The sequence below is a fragment of the Nasonia vitripennis genome, chromosome 5 (assembly GCF_009193385.2).
Source record: "Nasonia vitripennis strain AsymCx chromosome 5, Nvit_psr_1.1, whole genome shotgun sequence".
NCBI lineage: Eukaryota > Metazoa > Arthropoda > Insecta > Hymenoptera > Pteromalidae > Nasonia > Nasonia vitripennis.
In genome coordinates, this window is record NC_045761.1 from 24,749,621 (window position 1) to 24,769,195 (window position 19,575).

At 45.1% G+C, this 19,575-nt stretch overlaps 1 protein-coding gene across 6 annotated transcripts in view; it reads left to right on the top strand.

Annotated features, from left to right (window-relative positions):
- LOC100122833 (dopamine receptor 1) overlaps positions 1-19,575 on the top strand; it is a 151,137-nt gene that overhangs the window by 53,379 nt on the left and 78,183 nt on the right. For 2 of the 6 annotated variants that reach the window (XM_031931152.2, XM_031931150.2), the window contains exon 1: positions 2,767-3,896. The exons of 1 other annotated variant lie outside the window; for it this stretch is intronic. In XM_031931152.2, coding sequence (XP_031787012.1) covers positions 3,894-3,896 — 3 coding nt within the window. In that variant the 5' untranslated portion in view covers positions 2,767-3,893. Of the gene's footprint in view, positions 1-2,759; positions 3,897-19,272; positions 19,409-19,575 lie in introns of those variants that run through there. 3 more of the 6 variants (XM_016985861.2, XM_032600673.1, XM_031931149.2) reach the window with 3 other exon arrangements.

Below are 19,575 nucleotides of genomic sequence, written 5' to 3' on the forward strand. Positions count from 1 at the left end.
TTTTTTCATTTCTGCTCTTTCGAATGAGGGGAGATAAGTCGATTACGAGAGCTGTGCATGTGCGCAAATCAAGCATGGGTAACGAACCTGGGACGAACGGACGCGTTTGCGTGCGTATGGAAAAAGATGGTAGAATTTAAGTTTGGACCAAAGAGAGTAGTAATTATGCGTGGAATTTTCACTGTCGTGATTCGCCCGGGAGGTGAGATTTGTAATTCGTTTCAGTGGCGACAAATGGCATAATTGAAAGTAGCGAGAAATATAGAAGGTATTACGCCGTGTACTTGATGACGAAAAATTCGTCCCTTTTCATCGAAACTTTCAAAATTAAAACTTCGTTTCAGCTGCCTTCAATTTCGAAAAATCGTAACCATCATCCAGTTTCTATCGTACTTCGTTAAACTCTCAGTCGACAAAATGCGCCACACGCCGTTACCGAAATTCTTTCCACCCACGCTTCGAACAGAGGTGTTCCGAGGCAGCGATGGCAATTTCCGCCGAGGACTCGACTAACGCGCAAATACGTGCGCGAATTTTCATCGGCGTAAAGGAGGCACACACGGAGGGAAACGTTTGCCTTGTTTTACATGCAAAAGAGGGGCGAAAGCTCCCCGACGCTTTTGCCGTCGCTGATTCCGCGGAAAAGCCTGCCTTTGAGGCGGAAATTTTTCGGCTGTACTTTTTTTACCACCCGAGTGAATATAGGTCAACGGTTTCGAGGCGGAATCGTCAGGAATGAAGAACACAACTATCGCTAAATTTAACGAATCTCATATTCGGTACGTGTTTTCGGGTCGTTTCAGCACTTTCAAGGGATTATTTTTACATGACGTTATACCGCGAAAGGGAATATAACTCAGTTTCCGCTGACTCGATAAAAATGAGTTTGAAGTTGCGAAGATTCCATAAACTTTTGCATTAGACTAGCTGTACACAGAACGCCCTGAGGCTATACCGACTTTTTCCTTTAAATATCCGTGTTTACATTTTATAAAAATGCGGAAATTCCATAGCTCGGAGCTCCCGGAGCTCAGGTAAATTTATCACGCTTTTATGGAGCCTAAAATATCAACGATCTTCAAGCGCTTCTGTTTAAACTCGAATCAAATACCAATTAAGCCTTTGCTAGAAAAAAAAACTATTTACGAGCAACAATAAATCAAAATCGCAATCGCATTTTTCCATTTTTTTCTCTTCCTCTCGCTCTCCGTCTTCATTCATCATTGAGATTCGCGATTGCTCCCTGTTCTGGCTTTCTGCCCTATGTTTTATTCAATCGAGGCTGACCGCGTTCTTCTCTAAACTTCCTGCGAACAATGGCGTGCAATCCCTTCGACTCCTCTCAAGTTCAGAAATTCCAGAAATCCTCTCGATATTCCTTCGACAAAATTCCTAGTTTCCATCTAAATCTTTCTCGCGCTCCTGGCAGAGGACAAAGGGGAAAATATAATGAAATACAATTCTGCTTTGGTGCATCTATAAGGTGTGAGAAGTGAGAGGAGGTCGAGTTCAGGGTTTGGAAGGCGAAGACAATCGAGTCACTAAGTGGAATCGGAACTATCTCGTGGCTTTAGACGTGCCGTTGAATAATTGCTGCTGTGGTTGCAGTGAACTCATCGGTGTAAGGTAGCATTGATCAGGCCTTGATCGCCTTCAAGTTTTTATTTTCTTTGGTAATAATGCGAACGCAATTCTGAATTATCGCCCTCTTGATCGTAAAAATGGATGTAAAGTATCGAGAGAGTTTATTTGTTCTGAGCTAGAAGACGATAAATTGATTTCGAATTTTCTTATCCACGTCAGTCCTCGTTCTTTTATATCGTACTCTCTGCCTATTACGAAGAATAAAATCACTTCTTATTTATCTCTTCATCTCTTTAGCATAAGGACGTATTTAGCGCTTATACGTTTCAAAGTTAATTTGATGCTGCAACTGGAATAACGTTAATTGTTTCGAACGTCGAATAGAATGTAGGAACTATTTCTATTTCCAAATCTCAGTGAATACACTGAAATTAAAACTCGCTATGGATCTCACAGGCAGTCTAAACTTTGGCTTATACCCATGTCCTCTGGTCCGTCTCCCGGATCCGTCAAATCCCGACTATTGTTATACTCCACGGCTCTTGTATAAACCTCACGGTTGAGATTTGATTGGCCGAGAGCTCATCCAGTGTCTGTAACAACTCAGCATTGGGGACTTGGATCCGGACGAAACTACAGCCAAACTTGTCAAAACAGGTAAGTGAAACATCTGCGTACTTTTTATTTCTATTTATCACCTTTCTAATTACATTTATACAAGCCTAATCCGAAATCCGCGCAAAATAAGCAAGCGCAGTCGGTGACCATTATACCTCATCTCGGACCATCAGATAAAAAAAGCCAGACTCTCCCCTTCAAACCACACAACGACCCGCATTCCTCTCCCCGAAAACACCCGCCCATCCACTCAGAGGGTAAGCAAAAATCACCGCAGTGGCTCCATCCGCTCACACACACGGAGAGAGAGAGCCACGATAAATCACCTGAAATCTAAAAAAGAACAGTCCTATTAAAAAAGGAAGAGTAGAGAGAGAGAGAGAGAGAGAGAGAGAGAGAGAGAGAGAGAGAGAGAGAGAGAGAGAGTAGCGCCTCAAGCCTCGGTTGCATCGGCCGAGCGTGTATAGCGGAGGGGTAGAAGAAGAAGAAGAGAGGGGGGACGACTGCGCCTACCACTGTGTGCGAGAGGGCGCCGGGGGTGAAACGGCTCTGGCCGCCGGAGAGCGAGTCAGTGCGCGGCGAGGCGCGCCAGCTGCCGCACGTCATGATTCTACCCCAGGTGAGCAGCCTCTCTACCTAACCGGTCGCCTCTATTTCTGTACCTCTTCCACATACACACACACACACACACACACACTCCGTTTTCCAGACTGGTTCTCCGAATCACCCTTTTTTCTTCGAGGGAATTTTAATTTTTTTCGATTATTTTATTCTTCGGGTGAGTGCAGGGGATGAGTAATTCGCGGAGTTGGCGGATTTATCGTCGTACGCAGAAAGCTTTCCGCGGTCGGGAATATGTACAAGTTCTTTTGCCTCCGCTTTGTTTAGCCGAGTCGGGCTGGCTCGCGTGACTTTGTTTGTCGTTCGAATGAAAAATTACCGGACATTAACGAGAGAGTTTTAAAAAAGTCCGGGGAAAGTTGTTACTTCCCGGGGAATAGACTTTGCTGCGCGCCGTTGTAATTTCGCGTAATAAGAAGAGACTCGGCGATAGATCGATATTTGAATATTTTCTGCAAAATTTCACGAGTCACAGAGTTGAAATCGCCGTAAACGAATTCAAATCTCCAACTGGACGTGCAACAAGTTCTCCGTACTTCCGCGACTCGAAAGTACTTTTTGAAACGAACGATTTCCGGTAAAAAAGAATCTATAAATCCGACGTAAAAGAGAGCTCGAATCTTCGCCAAAAGGCGAAAACCTTTATATTTCTCCAGCGCTTTATCATCGTCTTTCTCTCGCAGTAATTTCGTTCGCCTGCGCAGCTCTCTCGTGAAAATCGCGAGCACGCGAGCTCGATTTTTCTCCGCGGATAAAAATATCGGTCACCGCCGACGTCCTGCCTCTTTTCTTTTAATTTCTTCCCTTCCGATCCCCCCATACTCCGTAGCCCTCCGAGGAAGAGTAAAAGAAAAACTCTGACGGACTGTGTTTTCTTGGCTCTCTTCCTTCGCGATCGCGGTGTTTACAATTGTCTCTCGCAGTGGTACGATGAAGTTGTTGCGACGACGATACCCATCAGTGAGGAACAGTGCGACAGAGTAGTGAACGACCAGCAGCGGCAGGCCACAGTGAACTCGGCGACGCAGCTTACATGATTAAAATTCAACGAAGTGTTTACGGAGTCAAACATGGTGTGTATTTATACATTTAACAGATCTACTTGTAATTCACTGGCTGCTGCTTTGAACAATAAGCTAGTAGTTCGTCTCGGCTGCTTTTAATTAGCCCGGCTCTGCGATTCTACGCACTTCGCATGTGTGTGTGTGTATGTGTGTGCATGTGTTTGTAGACGGAGGGAAAGAGAGTGCAAAATCGATACCTCCAGAGTAGCGTATAGGATCGTGTGTGTATATAGCTGTATACGCGTGCATACGCAAGGGGAAAATCACACTCTCCGCGAAAAGTCGTACATTACGGGCGTATCGTATACGGAAATGTCGTATCGTTTCAATCTGCGGCACGTATGTATGTATACGTGTGGCTGGTACACTTTCGAATGTTTATTTGTTCACGATGATTCGAGCGCGCGTGGGCGAGTGTATGAAGGAAAAATATTTAATTGCGAAATATGAAAAGGGATTACTTATGCGCGTTTCGCGGAAAATGGAATAAGCACCTTACTTCCGATAGCGAATAACACGTTCTGCATATTAAAACGCGTATTTATATTTATTATGCCGAACTACGGCTTTGAGGCTTTATCGCGAGACGGAGAAAATTGCGTGATCACGTTTATAAATAGTGGGATTTCTCGATGTTGGTCTGCTCGGATTTCGATGTATGGAAAATACTACGGAAATAACGCACGGGGAGTAACGTAAAGAATTAATTTGACAACAGCGAAGTATTCAGTTATTTAAAACATCGGTTTGCTCTTCTAACGAGTGCAATTACAAAAATTGCGGTGAAGCAGCGACGAGATCCCACTTTTACTTCTTTGCGTGCACACGGCTGGAAAAAAAAGTGTTTACCGCCACATATTCGTGCCACGACGAGCGACACGCACAGAAAATGTTAATTTATCATTAGTTTCGAAGAAAGCTCGCCTTATTAGCTAAACTCGATTTCGTTCAGAATTCTTATATTAATGAAAACTCCCATTAGATTTAACAAAGCTTTTTCTTTACGATGCATCCGATACGTTTAGTTTTAATTAAAAAACCTAATATTAGAGGATTATATACCATTTTTTCAATTAAAACTTTATTTTTATCGCCTATTCGGAATAGTATAGTGTATAGTGTCAAAGTTACACGCCGCGTCTGTCTATCTCAAACAAATGGCGCAAATAAATTAAATTGATTCAGCCCAATGGATGTTTCTCCCATTCAACGAACTGCACTGATCAATTTATTTATACGCTCTACTGCGAATAACGACGGTTATACGCGCCCATTGTTTAAACGTAGGGAAATTCTCCGAATCTCGCGTTTTCCACGGGTAATAAACTTTCCACGTAAAATAAACAATTCTGTTATGCAAACAAAGTGCTTAACCGGACCGTTTATAAATTATCTCAAACTTTATGCACCCGCACGAGCATCACTCGGTGAAATTAGGCAGTAATAATCCACTCCTTTCTCGGAATCTTCGAAATAACGTACGTCCTGCATGAACAGCCTAATAAACTCCAGTCTTGCCATACTCGGCTCTCATCTACTTATAAATCCGCGTGTTACTCCTCTGCTAACTTTTCTCAATTTTCCCGTGCACTCCTGAGAGTTAATCTTTTTTCATACCCGCCTCTCCTTCCTTTTTTTCAACGTAATCCTCCGCGCCCTCTCGCGAGTCAGCAAACTTTCCTTTCGCGCACTGATTTACATTTATATTGAGTTCGTTTCGAAAACTGCATTCGACAAATTACCCTCTCGCGCCTCCCGCTCATCGATATTCAATCTCCACGCTCGATCTGAGGATTAAAGCTTGCGCGAAAATCTCGCGTTTCTTGTAAATAATAACGCGGGCGTTGAAAAGAAAAATTCAACATCAGCGCCGTCGGTTCCGCCTCGCGAGGAAATCCGTTGGAGAAACGCCTCTTCCGATAAACCGCGACAGGCTCTTATTACTCTCTCTCTAATATTTATCCCGGACGTCTCGGGGAAGCCGAAATAAGAAACGACAGCCTCCGGGACGTTAATCTCGCAGCCAACACGTTCCATTATCTCTCAGCGGTATAAGGGCCTCGTGTGGAAAAAGGAGCGGGAAATTAAAGTTTGCGATAAAAGCGGAATAAGCATCGCACGCAACACGCTATAGGGCTGCACTGCACTGCACGAAACAATAAGCGAGGAATCGCAAAATCGCTTCCGCAACAGGTCCTCTCCGACGACTTTCCGTCTCGCTCTAGCTCGGTTTCTTCGGCTGCTGACTCGGTTTCCCTCTTGGCAGGGAAAGTTCGTGGGAAGACGCGCCGCGGCGAATTAGCCCTCCGGGCGGGAATGCAAATTTTACTGCGGCGTCTCAATTCACGCTGAGCACGCGAGGGAGGTGGCCACGCGCTAGGTTGGATTTCGTTGTGTGGATTTTTTTCTTTTTTTATTTTGAGGGAGGAAATTTCGTATTTACAGTCCCTGGTGACGGTGCGTAGGTGGATAAATGCTCGCTGATTTGAAATCAGTGAACTAGCCACGGGTTCGATATCTCTATACTCCAGCGCGCGAGCTGCTACATAATACGGCATTGTTATCTCCCAATAACATTGCACAAAACAGAGCTTCCTCATTAAGACTCGATAACAAGCAAATCTGCTTATACTACGCTGTTAAATTCGACCGCTCATAGGTTTACAAAGTTTCACGTTGCAAATCCGCCTATTCTCCCAGCTCTCTCTCCCTCCGCCCCGTTCCATTTCCATCAGCGTCTCTACTCCGACTCTCCGCCTAATTAGAAATAAATCTCCTTGCGATCCGATCGATGGCCCTCTAATCAATGGCGGAAATAAAAATCATGCCTAATTCATCGAACTAGCCCAGTGTGTGTATCGGTCGCTCTCCGCTATGCTCATGAATAATTCAGGCCAGAAACAGAGGCTAAGCAAGTTCGGGGCAACGTCGCCGATTCCCGAGCGCTTGTCTCGCTTCGCGAGCTCGAAGCTATGCACGCGTGCGTTCTCTTCTTAAACTCGCTTTTCGGACTTGTTTCCCTTTCACGCTCCGTCGCCTCGTTTCTTCTCTATTGCGCTGCTGAGTCATCGCCTGTACGTGATTTCAGGGGGTGTGTATTGTTTTCCTCGCCGTTTTTGTCTCTCCGGGTGTATACAGTGCGCGCGGCTGGAGAAATAAGTGGTTGCGCGCCTATTTTGCTGGGAGGTTCTCGATGTTTGAGGAGGAGTGGGTGTATAGCGTTTAGCTGATAACTGAGCTGCTGTTTTAAAAATGTTTCGCCTCGCGTTTGATTTCTTTGGAGAAGAAAAGAACTTTGATATTCTTGAAAGTTAAAATTGGGTCTGGTAGGAGATGGGCGACTGTTTAAAAGAGAATTGGGTTTTATGAGGTACGCGAGCAATTTAACGCAGCTTCAAAGGGCGAAAGGTAATATTTCGAAATACCTCCAGCTCCTTAGATTAATCCAAAGTCCAATAGAAAGAGATGCAGCAGGCAAATTCCAGTCAGGAGAGTCGATTTAAAGTGGAGCTGGCAGTCGGTCTATTAAATGGATTACCGGCGTTGGAAACTTCTTTATTAAATTACAAATACAAACGAACGCGCCTCTCCTCATGTTTTTCACATCGTTTTCCTCTCTCTCTCTCTCTCTCTCTCTCTCTCTCTCTCTCTCTCTCTCTCTCTCTCTCGCGAGCCGCACACTCGACTATTTTTTCTCTGTCTTATCGCCTCTCTCCCCTTTATTACGTCTATTTTATACTTTGGTTTCTTCGCTCCTCCGTGTTTTCCTTTTGCACTCGTAAATCTCTTTTATTGCTCTTCTCTCTCTCTCTCTCTCTCTCCCTCTCTCTCTCTCTCTCTCTCTCTCTCTCTCTCTCTCTCCCTCTCTATATTGAATCTGGCTGGAGTTGCCTCTCCGTTCTCGCAGCTCTTTTTCTCGTTTTGGCTGCTCATAATACGCGATGCTTGCTAATAGTCCAGAAATTAATTTTGATAGCTCTTCGACTCGCGCATCGCTTTCGGTCGAAGACAATGAAGATATACCTCTTGAAGGCATCGAGTGCCGCTGCATTTGAATTAATTAACTTCCAGTCTTGCTACTTATAATTCGAGGAGGTATTCACGGAAAATATCCGATACCTACGAAGTTTCTTAATTACTCGGAGAAATGTACAAATTGTATATGAAGCTACTCTCGCTGGGGTATTTGTCTGTATTAAATTTGCACGCCTCGTCAGCGAAGAGCCAATATTGCATCACAATTAATAAGGAAGAGGATCTCGGAGACGGTCCTCTCTGCGGCAATATTTTGATTCGCAGGTTAAAGCTCGGTCTTGCCTCATTCGTATTTGCCGCGCGACTTTCCTTATCTCGGACGAATATTTGCCTTTGTTCTCCGTCTTTCTCTCCGGCGCGATATCTTCTTTCTCCGTCGGCTTAGCGAGTTAATCTTCTGTTTAACTTTAATTTCCTCGTTCTATTTGGACGCCAGATTCGCCTTCTTTAGCTCAGTACAGTGTCGTGTCGTTATCTCGTGTTTCCAATGCTCCAACTTTTCCAATTAGAAATTCGGTGGTAATGCCCTCGGTTCAACGACGTCATCGAACTGCGCATATTCCAAAAACACGTTCAAACTAAAAGTCAATTCAGAGCGAGCTAAAAACACCGCGACCCCTTCCCGCGAGAGAAAAACTCTGCCGTTCGTCAATTTTTTTTGGCTACTTCCGGCTCACAGTACAGCCCAAACACGCGTTTCTGAGCCCTCGACCCATTGTGTTCGCGCGTCCGAGTCTCGCCGGCTTCCCTCCTGGACAAAGACGGAGCGCTTCCGATAGTTCGAACCTGCCGAATTTCCGGCCGGCGTACACGTGCTCTCTCGCTCTATTCGCATATTGGCGATGGAATTTGGAATTCTTTCCGCGGAGCCAGAGCGCAGGCACTATCCCAAATTATTTCCGATGGAATTTCGATACCGTTGTTGTGTCGACAGTGCGGTCGTTGTATAGTGGGTGTGGATCGGAGTTTTTCCACGACAGGATGCAAGGGACGTTGTTTTTTCTGGAGAGGGAGGATATCGTGACAGGCATCGCGTGGAATTTGCAGTAGCTGACCATACGTGCTCTTTCCACTGGAGCTACGGGTGCACTCTTGTGTGCGCGGTGAATAAAAAAGCCGCTGCCAATTCATTGGCACGTACCTTCCTCCAACTAAATTTATAGGTCCAATAAATAAAATATTGTTTTAATATATCTATATATCTGCTTGCTAATGTATGAGGCGATTTTTGATACACAATTTAATAAAAGTTTTGGATAGTTCATTGTCCAAAAGTTTGCAGACCTCTCTGTTTTCTTATTATAGAATACGAACACTGTCGTCAATTTTTTTTCACAGAAATTCACGCATGTTTATATGTGTTCCTAACCAACCTAATCATCAAAACAACAGGTTATTCATTAGATAGGTCGCTCGCGCAATTTTCAAGAAAACGATTTTTACATTTTAGCTCTTTAGTTGAAAACCGCTTGATGGAATCGTTTAAAATTTTAACAGCAGATAGCTATTTTATAGTGAATCACCAAATAAAATTTTGAAGCATTTGACTACATTGTTTTAGAGATATAAAAAAAAATAAGAAAAAATTTTCAAAAAACAATTGAAACCTTAAATATCTTACGAACTATAGGGGTTTGAAAGCTGTGCAATAAACTTGGCCAAATCACATAAAATATCTACTTTTTCCCGAAATTTCAAGTGCAATAAGGCCTTTTTGCGTCCGTAATAAAGGCACAAAAAAACTCATTTTTTTTCAGTTTTCGATTTATTACTGAAAAAATAGGTAGTCAAATCACTTGAAATTTTAATGGGGTATAGTTTGACACGTGACCCATTGACATAATTTTTTTCGCGAGGTTATGACGTTTAGTTTCAGAGATATGAATTTTAAAAAAAAAATCGCCTTTTTCATTTTATCTGCCGAACAAAGCGGTCAATCCCGAGCACCAAACGAGAAAAAGTAGGTAATTTTATTCTCTTTCAAATGCATTATAGCTGAATTGTTTGTAACAATGGGATGATTGAAAAAAAGTTATTTTCAACCTGATCTGTTTATCGTGTATTGACTTGTAAACTTGACCTCCTTACATAGCGTACCGGCGTCTCTCTATAAATGGAACAATGGAAAACTTGAGAACTGACCTACTTTCCGTATAGGAAAGGAACAACGGGGGGTCCGTCAAAAATCCCGACGCGATCAATCGAACGGAGGTGTGAACGCGTTAAAACGGAGAGTGACTCGCGAGAATCGCGATCGCAGGGGATCATTTATCCGGTCTTTATAAACTCGTTTCGCTCGCTTTTTCGTTGCACTAAACGCTGAATCACGCGAAATGTGCAGCGGCTTTTAGTCGCGGCAGGGCTGAAGAAATGGCATCAGGCTCGTCTCTCGAAAAAACGTAGAAGAGTAAGTAGTTGTTTTGAGAGTGACTTGCGCGTATTCTCCTTATCAATTTTTCATAATCCGAAGAAAGTGGCGTTTATCTGGGTCGTTCATAAATATAAACAAGCTAATCCCGCAAAAGAGCCCAAGGCTGTGGCGCAAATTTAAATCGAAAATGCAGCCCAAAAACCATCCCGCCAATTAGCCTCACTAATAGAGCCTGACGCTCGCGAGCTTCCTTAAGACAATCCGATTGGCGCTTCATCTCCCTTAAACCATCTTCCCCACCGTCGCACCCCTTCGTCTATTACGAAAGTGTGTCTCCTATGTAGAGAGATGCTAAATTGCCCCCTCCTCTTCCAGGCGGACACGACGCACAATTATCCTAATCGACGCCATTAGACTCTCGCCTCGTCGCGGAGAAAAAGAGAAGCGGATATTGCGTGCACTCGAGCGTTCATTGTTTGCGGGAATTCTGATCGAGGAGATCCACCGCGTAACGTCGGAAGCTGTCTTGCGCAAAGTTTTGATGCAGCAAGGGAGAATAGCTGTACAGCTATATTTTAATTTAAATATTGCGCTATAAAAATTAATGATACCACGCGCGCTGATGCTCGACGGTGTTTAGGAAGTGTAGCCGAAAGTGATTAATGAAGCATATGCGAGTGGAATATACACCGATGCCAGTAGAGGTAGTTTATTAATTACGAGCCATTCCCGCGCCGTCGTTATAGCCTGAATATTTTAATAAACTCGGGTGCCTGAATTTCCCTAAGCCGTACAATTTTCACGAGCCTCGCGCATAAGGTAATAATTACAAACTATATACACAAAACTCGTCGTATATTCGCGAGCGTTACCCACGCTTACCTCGAACTGTATCGCCGACCCGATCCCATACATCCAGAACTCAGAGCCGGAGCCTCTATTCTTCAAGCGTCACGCAGCGTATCGTCCTCTCCCTTTCCCGCACCGAATGCCCATATCGCCGCTCATAATTAACGCCGATAATCGCGGCGGCGCGAAAGACGAGTCACGGACGCGAGCCGCAGGAATCGATTTCCATATGGTTAGCGCCTGTCCCTCTCTCTCTCTCCCTCTGACGCATTCAGGGGAGGGACGCCCCGGATATTTACGTTCTATCGGCCTGTGCCGCGAGAGTACGCGTGTGTGTATGTGTGCGTGTGTGTGTGTGTGTGTGTGTGGGGAGTATAGACGCTGATGTCTCTGTTGCGCTCGTCGGGATTCGGGGTTTTGATTTCCTCTCTCTGTCTTTATATTGCGAGCGGCAGCTTCGTTTGCCCGCCTGCGGCCGGTTGTGGGTCGACGAGGACCGGATCGACCGTTATTTGGTTAGCAGCTGGCCTTTTTTCGAGGGGTTTTATTGCAGGGAGGATTGATCGCGCCGAGCGATAAGGGCAAAAATACACAGAGCTCGTTATCGCGAGTTTACGCTTAAAATTTTTCTTTTTATAAGTAAACTCGAGGTTTCTCCATTATGTTTTTCGCGCCGAATTACAACGGCAAAGCGGTTGGGTAAATTTTCATTTATTTTTATACTCCCCACACACAGCATCGCTTTCAATAATGGCTCAATCTCCGTGCGCGCGCACCGCGATTCATTGGATAATCGAAGCTGATTGTCCGCGTGCTCGAGCTCAAAAATCCGTAAATTCTGTACACTCGATCTGGAACACGATTCGGTTCAGTGAATATGCACACGTTTTTCGAGTGCGCGCGGAAATAACATACGCGAATGTGTGCGTATCGAACGAAACAACGGTGGTTTTGTTTACAGTGAATTCTGAAAATTCGTTTTCGAAAGCTGGTGTTTTTCTAATTCGGAACTTGCCGGTGTGGACGAAAAGGGGTTGAGATGACGCGGACGAACTGTGTCAGGACTTATGTCCTATGTATACTTTTCATGAAATTCAACAAGTGCCATCCATCAGGACTTATATTTTATCCACAAATTTCAATTTCCCGTTTCCGGAGATAACGAGAGCTTCAGGTGAATTTAAATCTGAAGAGTAACAAAAAAAAAATATTAACCATAAAATATTCCTCGCTAAAAAGAGGCTTCAGCTCGAGGCGAAATTCAAATAAGCGGCCAGCTCAGCTCGCGCAATAAAAACGGAATAAAATCGTCTCCAGCTCTCTCTCTCTCTCTCTCTCTCTCTCTCTCTCTCTCTCTCTCTCTCTCTCTCGTGCGCTTAATTTCCTCGCCGCTGCGCATTATCGTCGCGAGCGACACTTCGCCTTTCGTTAACGAACCATTAACGCCGCGTCAAAGCCAGTGCAGAGCTCCGCAAAGCGACAACAATGAAAAACGACAAGCGCGCATAGAGCGCTGCGACGCTTTTTCTTCGGCGCGTTTGCCACTCGGATTATCGCAAGTCCGTGGAAGCGACGTTTCAGGTTTTACTCTGTGTACTCGGCAAATACGCATAGTCAGGCATTCGGGTTGATTACTATTTAGTTAGCCAAACGCGTGATATCGAAAAACGGTTGCGGCCGCTGAATAATTTAGCCATCATCAATTTCTAGAGTATACCCGAGCCCTATGCCGACTCGTACATTTTTGATGGTCTAATTCAATATTTACCTTATCCGTTTCATTTTCCTCGTGGGGAACCTCAGTCCGCCGGCTCGAATAGTCATCATAGACAACGTTCTATTTTTCATCCTACGAACTACGACGCGAATAAACAAAATCTCCGCTTCAATTTTCCATAGAAAGCTCCCCACCAACGAGATTAACTCTCCTCCGCAGAAGAAACGCAAAAAACAGCAAAGCAGTCTACCTCGGCTCGATAAATCCTCGGATAATCCACCTCCGCGGCTAAACAGCGATGAATAATCGAAGCTATTCCCACGCTGCGCGTCTCCAAGCGCACATACACCTCGTCCGAAATTACGTATAAGACGAAAGCGATAAGTAAGCGGCCAGTGCAACAGGCTCTCGAGCGGCTCGCGTGCGAGCCGGATAATCTATTAAACGTTATCGTCAGCTGAGGGGGAGAAGTAGGAGGATGACGGCAAAATGGCGCCGGCGACGCATCGATCCTTCCTACTGACACACACACACACACACAAACACACACGGCGACGACGTCGGTGGCGAGAGAATCCACTATGGGCGATGACATGCGTGCATACCGTATAAGGTCCGAGCTAGGCCTCTTGGGATTTTGGTCGTACGTGTAATGGAGACGGCTCAACGGCTGAATATGCATATACGCACACGGGAGGGATAATTAATTTTGGGGGATTGAGCTGCGTCGGTGGTTTTGTGATTCCGGCTCTGCATTGTTAATTCTGAATGAGTCGGGCCAGATTAGTCCTTGATTCGACCGTTACTCGCTTCGCGTGTAATCTAATGTACGCAACGATTCAGTGTGTGTCAGTCGCGAGCATTGTAGTCTTTTCTCCGTGTGCCACGAGCGTAAGTCGTTAATAACGCTTTCTGAGTTAATAACGATAAACGAGCGGAGTACGTTTCGGGCAGAGAAAAGCGCGGGTTCCGAAAAATGTCGTTTAATCAGTCAACGCGCACGCGCGGGGACTCGAAGAAAGAAACTCGCGTTCAATCTAGCTTCGCGTCTTAATTGCATCCTTAAATACCGGCGTCATTTATTTTTATAGCTCGCGCGATCTTACTCCTCGCGGATGTGGAGAAGGATTTTTCCCCGTAACGTACAGTAGTTGGGAGGAACGCAACATCATTTTCACGACCTGAGAATGTGTTTAACAGCTTCGGCGTAAGTTTTTCGGCCGAGCTTTCGCGAAAAGCTCAGCTGGATTCATCGTGCGCGAAATATGTCCCGAAATGAAAACACAAAAGCGGCAATTAAATCAGAGCCCGCCGTGCATGCGCGACGAAACAACAAAACAAAAAATAGTCCGTTCCATACGTTCCTCGACCAAAGTAGCATCAATTACTCGCGGCCGCCCCGCGTTTCTCACATCTCTTTTTCTCTCGTTAACTTTTTTCCGCGGCGCTAACGACTCGCCCGCATTCCAAAGCCCGCATGTAGCCGTTCCGTAGCTAGTTTGAAATTGAAATTCTTTCAAACTCCGCGCAGCAGCAACTCGAAATTTCAAGCGCTGAAGGTTAAAGGGCTCGTCAGGGACCGTCTTTTCCGCGGAGAAGCGATTAAGCTTCGTTGCAGCGCGCGTGTGTACTTTGAACAACGCTCTAGCTGTTTGTATTCGCCGTTGTTTCGAAGTTTTTTCATCGTTGAATTGTAGTACGACTGTGAAACTTTGCTCTGACCTTCGGAACTCTTATTAACATTGGCTCTGCTAAGTAATTAATCGGCGCACGCGAAGCAGCTCTTTTACGAGCTTATCATTAGTTTCGACGCTTCATCGAAAGCTCCTCGAAGTAATCCACATAACGCGCCGTGATCCACGGCAAATTAATTAAGAGAGGTAGACCAACTTTTACCGCCGTCCCCCCGCTTCTCTTCTTTCAACTTTCGCGCGAATCTGCTAAGCCGTTCTCGTCAACGTTGCTCATGACGTTCGCAGCTAATTTCGACTCCTTTTGACACTCTTCCTCTCTCGAGAGCTTGCGCGCGACCCGCTTTATTTATTTTTTGCTTCCCGGTCAGCGTGCGCGAGTTACGCTGAAAATTAGTTTGCCAACCGAGGCTGAAAAAAGGGCCGCGCGCGTATCGCAGCCAAAGTTGTCTGGTTTTTTGCTGACCGAAGGGAGAATAGGGTTTTTTTTTTCCACCTTTTCGCAAGTGGCTATAAATTTAATTTCGTTTCGAATTTTTAAGCTCGTAAAATGGGCTGGACGATTGAAAAAAATTAATTGGACGGCTTAATAAGCTTGTTAATTGTTTTTCCCCCGAGTTTCGCCGCGCATAATTTAATCAACGGTTCGCGTGCACGGCTCTCGAACGAATCCGAGTGAAAAATTAAGCTCGACGAAAATAAAGTCTCCGTACACACACAGCCTCGAGATGCATCGAACCGCAGCTAATCTACCGACTAATTTCGTTTCATCAGCTGATAACGTGTCCCGGGTGCGGGAGTAAATAAACAGCCGCGAGCCGATAACTCGCCTCGAAAATTCCCGAACCTCACTCACGCGAAAGACGTCGCGCACGCAAGTACAGCGTCGTGTCAATAATTAGGGGCGACTCAATTAACCGAACTCTCTCCCTCTCCCCTGGAGTCGGCTGTATACGTGTACCACGCGATAAACCTAATCCGCGTAACTTCGGGGGTCTGCAGGTGCAGAGAGTAAGAGCTACCACTGGCTGCAGTCTCGATAAGGTGGCCTTAATTCGATATCCCTCCTAGTGCGCGACGTCGCCCCCTCCCCTGTTTCCGTGTGTGTGTAGTGCTTGCGGGAACATTACTCTCTCGGCAGCTCTCTCGGGTTATCATTTTTTCGTGATTTATGACACGGCTTGCTAGGCACGGTAATGGACTGGGAAAGTGCGCGGGAGCTGTTTTGTCGAGGTTTTCGCGAGAAATTCGGGACTCTCGAGACACTTGAGATATTGCGCGAGCTGCTTGTTCTCGGAGGTATTTCGGGTGGAAATGAGCAGACGCTGTTGTTGTTGTTGAGATTCTTGCTCAGTGATATTATCGTACGAATACAAGCTCGTCCAATTAATAGAATTCGTTAAAGCTCGTCGACCTCAAGCTAATTACCCTGATTAACTGGGTCTGGTGCAATAAAATTATAACGAGCAGCCAATCGTTCTACATTTCCTAAAAAAAGGAGATCAGCCCACGTATATCCGGCTCATAATTAAACGCACACACCTCGGCCGTTTCCCCCCGAGCAACTGCGCAGCGAAGCTCTGTTGGTCCACTTTTAATTACAAGCTTCCTACCTCGCCAACTTCTCTCTCCAGCCAGTATCTCTCTCTCCGTTCAAATTAATGATCCAACCTACCCTCCGTCACTTTCCCATCTCTACTACAGCCCGAAATCCCAACTGAACTCCCTCACGTGTGGCGCACGTGTGCGACGAGTCGTATACTCTCCCGCATATCTGCCGCAAGACGGACCTATATGTGCGTTTATCAGCGAAAGGGGCGAGGGAAATCGTCGACTTGCACCCACATAATGAATCTCTCTCTCTCTCTCTCTCGCTCTCTCTCTCTCTCTCTCTCTCTCTCTCTCTCTCTCTCTCTCTCGGAGAATTTTGCGCTCTGGAACAGTAGTGCTCCTTCGTTCCTCGACGGATGAACACCCCGAGTGGACTTTTCCTCCAAGATCGAAGCTGCCTTATCGGACTTTCTCTCTTTCTCTGCAGACTCTGCGTATATTAGGGTGACGAGTATAAAGGTATTATCCAACATTCGAACACGGCGTCTTGATTCAACTCGCGCACAAATTAAGTGCCTACGAGACCCAACGGGAGTGGAAAAGTCTCTTTCAGGCTTGAAGCTTCGGCTCTCCTCAACTGCTTATTTTCTTTGTGCCGACTCAGGCTTTTACCAGTCAGAGCTTTACATACGCACACTCGCGTAGACAAGATCCGCGCACGAATTTCCGGCGATCTGTGTACAATTTAGCGCTAGTGCGCGCGAGTTCCATATACTCCATCTCCGGCTCTCTCTCTCTCTCTCTCTTTCTCTCTCTCTCTCTCCAGCTTTTTCCAGATCGCAATCAGGATAAATGGAATTTAATTAACGTATCCTGCCGTGCCAGTGTGCTATAGCGTCCGAAAGAGAGACTTAGAAGAGTCTATATATCTCGCTGTGCTTTTTTACTCTGCTTTATTACGGACGAAGCGCGCGGATTTAGCGGAAATTTGCTACAACGAGTTTTCGAACTTTTTCTCTCGCTGGGTTAGCCTACACGCGTACGTTGGTTTCTAAGTTCGGCAGAACGAAAGCTGCGTTTAATAGTCACGACGATTCGATCAAATCGACGCTAAAGCAAACAGCTGGACGCGCAATATCAACCGCACCAACACAACTACAGGCCTTTTCAAACAGCCATCAACTGGGCTGCATCAGTACTAGCACCATTTATCTCACTCTCCGGCCATTGAATCATTAAACCCAGAGCCTCGTCAGAAGCACCGGCTATCCCCGCGTTTAATAATGTATCCGGCCAAACTCCTGTTACCACAACACTATGTGTGTGGGTGTCCCAGGAGATGCCTATATAGGCCTGACGACGCGCGACAACGTGTCGACACTTCTAGCCGAGTGAATAGTGTATAGCCTCCGGAATTCTTCGCTCGCAAAGGGTGAGCCGAGATATTGTTCTTAATAATGTCTTGGGAGGACGTGTTTACGAGAAAGAGAGTTCGCGATTCAGAGAGAGTCTTTATTGTAGTTTGCGAGGTAGTTGCCTGACGCGGTGGACTAGTTTTCGAAGCTTCGTTATCTGTATCGCCTTAGTAAATCTGTTAACCTCCTTTCGGCATTGGTCTTCGATATATGCTGTGTATAGATTAGAGTCTTGGCGAAAGAGAGAAAGAGAGAGAGAGAGAGAGAGAGAGAGAGAGAGAGAGAGAGAGAGAGAGAGAGAGAGAGTACCGAAGTCAATAATGTTTTCTATCGTTTCGATGGAGTATCAACATGAGTGGATGCTCCTCTTCAAGAGTCTTCGATAATTTTAAACCCTGCCATTATTGGGTACAATTAGCGTTTTTGCCGTGATCGTCATTATTATTATAGGATGCCTGCTTATCGCAAAACTTCAACATTGGCATCTAATTAAAGTTCGATGTTGATTAGCCCGGGCAGGGGGGAAGGGAGGGCACTCGCTCGCTCGCGCTTTCACTCGGGACTTGTAGCACGCAAGTTTATTAATTAAACCGGGAAAGCTCCTTTCGAGTTTTCAGCGCTTCGCTGAAGGCTGAGCTTGTGTTTATTCATTTGGGCTTTGGGGGCATTTTTACGTGTGTTGTTTGACTATTTGCATGTCGAGGTGCTTTTATTTGTTCGTTTGCACGATTCGTGGGATTTGATGTTTGATATGAAAGCATGAAAGCACAGTTTTATCAATTTTGTATGTCCATGTCGATTACGAAGTGTGTCGAAGGAAAAATTATTCAGCTTTTAAAGGGTGACGGTATTAAAACTCTAGCACTTGTCATTCTTAAATCTCTCATTCGGATCTCCCTTGGTCGGCTGCACTCAAAGTGGATCCCTTTTAGTTTCGCTAATTCAGAGACGAACTGCTATATTTGATGCAGCTTTAATTACACCGAAGTGCTACTGACTAGACTGTTTGCTACTTCAAGTTTTTTTACGTCTGCTCGATTAGTTTGCATCGCGTTAGTGCTTTTTTCTATCGCGTTAACTGCGCTTTACCCTACACGTACCTCTGCATAATTAAAGAGCTTTCAGTGGATCCGAGTAAAACACACGAATCGTCGCGGCATTTTCTTCAAACTGCTTTCAGCTCAAGTATCAAGAGACGCGAATAACTTAATTCGATCAAAGGATTTAGCACACGATCTCATTTCTATTTGCACTTTGATCGAAGCGTATAGCCGAGCAGTTCTATGATATCGAATAGAAAATTGCGGTTGAAGAGTACGACTTCCGGGAAAGAGAGAAAAAAGCTCCTTTTGAATCCGGGGATTGAAATTTCGTTACGGAATTTTTACGGCTTTGCGTTACCATCTGGTGGATATCTTCTCGCTTCCACAGTCTCATCACGCTTTCTTTCCTCCTCTAGCTTGTCTCTCCTACTCTTTTCTTCTTACTGCTCTATCTCGTTTGTTTTCTGGGCTTCGGCAAGCTGCTTTTCCTTCTTTGCCTTTACCCGTCCCCGATTCTTGAGTCGCTCTTGTTTAAATTTATTTAAAGTTAGAGAAGCTTTGAATAGTAGTTATGTCAATAGTGATTAAATATTGCTGTGGTGTTTAGAATCTAGTATTTTATGTCTGATGTAAAAAACAGAAAAGCAGTATTTTTCAGTCAGTGCCCATACGTCTATAATATCTGACGCTTTTCTTCTTCATTTTTTTTTCAGAAAAATGTTTGGGAGATTACACAATCGCTTACTTATTGACGTCGATATGAACGTAACTACTGTGCCAATAATGGAGCGTTGCTGCCACGATAACGTCTACCCGACGTTTATTGAACCAGTATCGGCCCAATATCAGGCCAGTATTTGATGAAATTCTTTTTTTTTCTCGCCGAATGAAATCATTTGCATGTAAACGTTTTCATCATCCTCTCATTCCCGATAAAGTATAGATATAGCCTTATACCTTTCAGTCCGAAAATCGTATAAAAGAAACACTGCTCAATCCTCCTAATTACATTTTCA